We start from the raw sequence: 6511 nt of genomic DNA, 5'->3' as shown, positions 1-6511 counted from the left end.
TCCAGAGAAACCCAGAAACTCTGCAACAAAGCAAGATGCCAGTGATGATGGGGTCCAGTCTGTCACATGGAGTAACCAGAGTGAGGTTTTTAAATCTAAAGACATCTTGCTGAACACCGAGTTCCTTCAGTTGACCAGGCACCCTTCAACCATAGCTTTATGCCCTTCACAGTTTTCCCTAAGAGCCTTTCATTCCTAAGCCCTGAACTCCAGAAGCTCCTAGAGATGCACATTAAAAGGAGAGCTCATTTCCAGAGATGGGGTCTCCCCAAGAGAGTAGAAGAGTCACTCAACAACTCATGCCAGACATCTGTCGATATTACTACCCTGGGAATCAAACAGTCCCTTTCAACCCAGAGGAGGTCTCCAACATATCTATAGCAGAGATGAAGATGGCAGCTGCTCATCCTTCGGCACCATCAGGGAAAAGTCAGCCTGGTCAGCCCTTCTTGGACTCTGACATGATCCCTCCCGATTTAGGAAAAGCAGATCCGAAGAGAATTTCTAAAGGGTCCCCAAACCCTGTTAGCACAGACCCGCCTCCTTCTTCCATCCCAGTCCTGCACAACAACGGGCCCTTGCATGAGGAGACTGCTGAAGCCAAGAAGAATTGTCTGCACCAGAAGTACAGCCAGCTCTTCTGGGGTCTCCCCTCTCTGCACAGTGAATCCCTGGTAGCCACCTTTCTGAGGCGCGACTCCCTCTCCCCACCCAGGAGCATCTCCCCTTTGAACAGTGCTTTCCTCTTCAATGAACTGTCCTTTCTTCCCTTGCTGCCACATTCTTCCCCTCCTTCTCCACCTGCTCTGATTGGGAACAGCGTCAAAGTCCCTGACAAGACCCAGATGAATACCCCGTTTCTCACGGTAGATGAATGTGAAACCTTGGAGTGGCATCTACTACAGAGACAGCTCAGATGCTGTGGGGCCTGCCCCCCCCCCCCAATCCAGATGCGTCAACAGTCCCAGAGCACCCCCGATCACCAACTCTGTGAGGCACATGAGGCCCTTATGCCTCCTTGGCCCACAATGAATGTCTCTGTCCTCACGAGGGAGCTTTTATTCTTCCCAGACCATGCCAGGAGGCTCCTTGAACTCCATGTTCAGAGGCGGCTCCTTCAACACCAGCTGAAGCCACCTCAGTCAATCCAGGAGTCTGTGCCTCTGCTTCTGTCCCCAGTGAACTAGCTACAAGTCCCTGAGAGCACCTCAGCCGAAGCGCGTATTAGACTTCACCAGAATGAAAACCCCCAAGTGAAGATGGCTCAAGCACCTATTCTCGGCATGACTCCTGCCCGTTTCATTGAGCCTGAAACCTGTGCCAAAGCTAGGTTGATCGTGCAAATGCACATTGAATGTCTACAGATCAGACAAGGGATCTTTCCAGACATCATCTGTGGGTCATGGGACATTAGGAACCAATTGTCAGAAGGAGACCCTCCTACCCAGAGAATTTTGGAAGCTGCCCACTCCAATATGGAGTCAGAAGGTCTGGCTTTCCAGGATCTAAATGCTAGGGCATGGATGGAGCCGAGCATGGACCAACAGACCCTAATGCCACTGGGGAAAACCACCAGGCAGGCAGACCATACTGTGACACTTCCACAGAGCATGATTGAGAAACTGGAAACGATTCTGAGACACAAATACTTGGCTTTCTTGTCGGGATTACCAGCTCTTTATTATGTGGCTCTGTATAGGGCAATGTCCCCTTTAGCTATTTCCCAAAGTGATGTACCTGGCATGGGGAAAGGGGTCATAAAGGAACAAACTGACCCCATGAGCTACAGAATTTGGGCGGAAGAACAATTGGTTCTCCGCAAAGCAGACATTCATGACGCCACCATGAATTCTAAGGACACTGGTAATGAATTATTGGTTTCACAACAGATAAAAGCCTCAGAGACATTACCAGAAAGAGGAGGTGATCGGAAGAGTCCAGAGGGAATAGATGAGCAAAGAGGGTCTGGCTACCCACAGTGTCCCTACTCACCAAGCAAGCCCGTCATCCTGACCAAGATGGATTCCCACCTAAGGAAGCAGGTGGTAGAAGTAAATATGGGGATTCCCCAAAGGGCCATAGATTCTAGGGAACTCTCCAAAGCTCTGGAATCTCCTTTACCTCAGTCTGCCTTGGAACATGTTCCCACAGTTGAGAGTCCCGAAAGTCCCAAAGACCTACAAAGAACTCTCAGCAGCCCAGGGAGCCCAGAGTTCCCAGACATGTGCTCCTCACCGGCTGCTCTGGACGCTGGCATTCCAAGTTGGACATTTTTTAAGGAGCAGCTCTCCAATAAACTGGAGCTCAGTTTGATGAGGATATCAGAGAACCAAACTCAAAGCTGCCCCACAGCCATTCCCCTGACATCCCCCCAGATTCCAGGCCTCCAGGCTTCCAAGATTACCCAGCCATGCTCCCAGCAAAAGCATATGGCTGATGCTCAAGTGTTCTGTGTACATGTGGAAACAGAACAGAGCAGCCCAAGCCAAGGGAAGTACTGGAACATAGAGCCACAGAGTCCCTGGGATGGCCAGGCCAGAGCCATCAGCTCAACCCCGAACAAGATAGAAGGCTCCAAAGGAGATCAGGGTGGGGGGGCTGCAGGGTGGGGGACCTCTCCTCTCAAAAGAAGGAGCCATGCCATCAAGACCAGAAGGCCAACAAAGTCTCCTATGAGCAGGACCCAGAGACCCCCACATGCAGGGGACAGGGACCCTTATCAGACCACGCCCTTCCAGAAGCTTCCCCAATCTTTTTCCAAAGCTAAGAGTTCAGGGGCATTTTTTGGAGTGTCAGGGAGGAAAGAGACCGAGAGAAATGATTATGGAGGCATCCAAAGGAAGTTGAAGGACTCATCTCCTCCATCAAGGGACCTTGAGCACTCCCAATCCAGTGGCCCTAAAAATCCCATCAGAGTGGCCCAGAGAGCAAAAGGTGTGCAGGTCCCAGAAGGGACAGTTTATACTCCCCAGGGTCAAACCCCTTCAGAAAACAACACCTTTATGAAAAAGATAAAACAGTTCCTTCATTGGCTCAGCTTCAGGAAAAAACTTAGGAATCAGAGTTCAACCCACACCTTCCCCTGGGCTGAGGCAACACCATCCAAGAAGGGCATTCCTGAGCAGGTCCCGATCTCAGCCAAAGGCTCCATAAGTAAGGGTCAGGAAGCCATCAAAAACGTGGAATTCAAGGAGCAGCCCTGGCCATTCACAAGTAAGAACGTTCTGGTCAGCACTGAGGCCCCCTCCCCCCCGACGAGTCAGGTCCACCACCCCGATTGCCACGGGGGCCATCCTCACTTCTGGAACCCAGAACTGTGCCGAAGCTTCAGTCTCTCTTCAGATACATCCACTCAGCAGGAAAACGACCCTCCTCCCCTTCTACCTTCTGAGAAAAACTTTTGCTCCCTCAGAAAAAAAGCCCAGTCCCAACCAAAGGAGCGAGTTCATTCTCATGAATGAATACCCTGTGATGAGGACAGTATTCTTTTCCATGAATGAGGGGCCACCGTCCTTCCCGAATACATTCTATTCCTCTAATAGGAGAGCAGAATCTTCTGTCCCTTCCCCCACCCTCAAGCCCCCTGCTCTGTCGTTTGGGGCTTCGAGGGGAGGGAGAACCGTCTAGCATTCTGATGTGCCCCAAGATCTTTCCCCTTAGGATTTCCTGTCATCTCAGACCCGCATTTCAGAGAGGGGTGATGCTGGTCTACCACAGCTATGGGTGGAGAAACTAAGGTGCAAAGAAGGGAGAGGATTGAGTATTGAACCGGCTTCCCTTGATGATATCTGAGCAAATGGGGAATAAAGAAATGTGGGTTAGATGAGAGCACATTTTGGTGGATTTGCAGCTGGCTAACCCTCCCCTCTCCTATGCAGAATGTTTAGTGGTTCTCTCTGTCAACATGGTGGGTCTAATGTGATGCCACAGGGCTTTGGCCCTGGACAGTTTAAAGATCCCTTTCAGTGACCTGAATAAGAAACAGAGAAAATAGCGCTTTCTGCTACCAATTAGAAGAGCAGAAACCAAATTTTAAGTGATTTCAACAGATCAGAATTCTGGGCTATAACCTGCAAGATTCAGTTTTGACAGGGACAAATATAAGAGCTGTTCATTTACCTTCAGTCAATTAAACAATCGTAGGACAGGAGAAAACTCCCTTGTTGGCAAGGAATTCCAGTGAAAAACAACCTGAAGCTTTGAGCAAGGCAGCTAGGTGGAGCCATAGTACGTAGAGTACTGGGTTTGGAATCAGGAAGACCTGAATTCAAATGCAACCTCAGACCTAGCTGTGTGACCCTGGGCAAGTCCTTTTCCTTGGTTTGCCTCAGTGTTCTCAACTGTAACGTGGGGTAATGTAGTATCTACCTCCTAGGGTTGTTGTGAGGATTAAATGAAATCATATTTGTAAAGTGCCCTACATAAGTTCTATAGGAATGCCCATTAACATCATCATAATTTATTATTGCTAACCATAACCTTAATATCATGTGACTGCTAAAAAAAAATTAACACAGCCTCAGGCTATCTTATAGAAGTGTAATGTTCCGATGGTGGGAAGCCCGCCATAGTCTGACCACACCTGGAGTACTGTGAACATTTCTAGATGAAGCATTTTTAAGAGCCACATTGCAAAGCTAGAAGGCATGCAGGGGAGAGCGACCAGAAGGTTGAGAGATCAGAAACGACAGCATGATAGGCTGCAGGATGTGTGTGAGAATGTTCAACCTGAAAAAAAGAGTAGAAATACAGACCCATCCCATTAAAAGCTTATTATTTCCCGTTGCGAAGCATTTTCAGATTAAAACATCATAAATGATGGTTAAAGGCTGGCACATAAATGCTTATTTAACTCATGGCGTTCCTGAAATGCAGTACTATACAAATAGTAATTCAGAACCCAGTCAACCATATGTAACCATGTTTCTATGAGAATGCATTTACAATTCCAACTTGTGGACACTATAGGTCACCCATTCTGTGGGTGCAGATGCTGCCCCTCCCCTCCCTTTCCCCACCTCTCAGGTCCTGCCAAGCTGTGAGAAGCCATCGGTGATGCCCCCAGATAGCTAAAGGAAGAATGCCAGAGGGGTAGGAATTGTTTGGGGTGAAAATTCTATGGATGAGATCCTGGAGGGAGGTCTAAGGAGCTGAATGGTGAAGACAGAGCTGGGTTCTTGAGGGAACTGGTAGAAAGAAGAAGGAAGGACAAAGCCAAAAATGAGTTTCAAGCTAAAATTTTATTTTTTACTCTGGACCTGTGATTTTATTGGTGTGTGGTCCTGGGAGTGAAGGGAGGGTACCTGAGAGGCAGGAGAACTCCAGGTGAGGAAACTCCCTCCATCAAAGTCTTAGAGAGTTGCCTGGGACAACTGATACACAAAAACTCTCTCAGGGTCAAGCAGGACCTGAACACAGGTGTTTCCGATTCTAAGCTTTACCATCTACCTACAACACCATACTACTTAACATTTGTATTACTACTTCCCATAAGATGACAATTTCTCTTTTCTACTCCCTCTCACCCAATCCCTGTCCTTTACCTAGATCCTCTATAAAAGAAATATACCAAAGCACAGAAAATCAATGAAAGAGTTATTACCTTAGCTGGGCCACATTTAATAAAACATTGCTTACACTGGGAGAGACATATAAATAAAAGATAAAATAATAGGTAAAATGTAATGGTATATATTCAGTGCATTAATCTGTGTGAGTGTATGTGTATGTGAAGAATAAAAAGGGAAAGGGGCAGCTAGGTAGTACAATGGATAGAGCACCAGCCCTGGAGTCAGGAAGATCTGAATTCACATCTGGCCTCAGATACTAACTGTGTGACCCTTAACCCCAATTGCCTCAAAAAAAAAAAAGTAAGGGGAAAAAAAGAAAAAAAAGTAAGGGGAAGCAAAGGCTTTTAGACTATACAGAGTCCTCACCGCCATATACCACAAATACTTTCTTCAATAAGAGAGTTAGGAAATGGAATACTGTGAATGAGGAGCAATGATAAAGGGCAGTTTGGCTGGACTGCAGAGTGCAGGAGGTAATGTCTAGCGAGGAAGATCGGTTGTCTAGAGAGATAAAAGCTAAACAGAGAAGTTTATGTTTTGTCTTAGAGGCAATAGGAAGTCACTGAAGGTGATTAAGTGGGGGACTCACATGGCCAAATCGATGCTTAAGGAAAATTACTCTGGCAGTGGTGAGTAGGATGGATTGGAGTGTCGAGAGGCTCAGAGGCAGGGAGACCAGGGCCTGAAAGAAGGTGGAAGCCGTATTAGTGGAGAGAAAGGGTCATCAGCAGAGATGTGATGAAGGGTAAGATTTAGCAACTGATTGGATATATGGGTTGAGGAAGATAATGCTGAGATTATGAACCCCAGAGTTGGAAGGATAATGATGCCTCAACAAAAATAGAGAAGTTTGAAAGAGGGGAGGATTAGAGGGAAAGATAATCAGTTCAATTTTTGACATATTTAATGTATTTTTCTAAAAAGCCAGAAAACCCAAAAAA

At 47.1% G+C, this 6511-nt stretch overlaps 1 protein-coding gene across 1 annotated transcript; it reads left to right on the top strand.

The window, feature by feature from the left end:
- Positions 1-4: 4 nt before the first annotated feature.
- LOC138166432 (protein SPATA31F1-like) lies at positions 5-4747 on the top strand (the record flags this gene model as incomplete). Its single annotated transcript, XM_069094909.1, is given in 3 exon segments — positions 5-157; positions 160-289; positions 292-4747. Coding segments are annotated over 3 exon segments (3453 nt in total), but the record flags the coding sequence as incomplete, so codon positions are not given.
- Positions 4748-6511: the final 1764 nt, after the last annotated feature.

Source organism: Petaurus breviceps, unplaced genomic scaffold (genome assembly GCF_028583685.1).
Source record: "Petaurus breviceps papuanus isolate PSGF00001 unplaced genomic scaffold, PetGlider_PUasm1.0 222, whole genome shotgun sequence".
Taxonomy (NCBI): Eukaryota; Metazoa; Chordata; class Mammalia; order Diprotodontia; family Petauridae; genus Petaurus; species Petaurus breviceps.
Note: the sequence above shows the minus strand (reverse complement) of the source record. Positions and strands in the feature narration are given on the sequence as shown.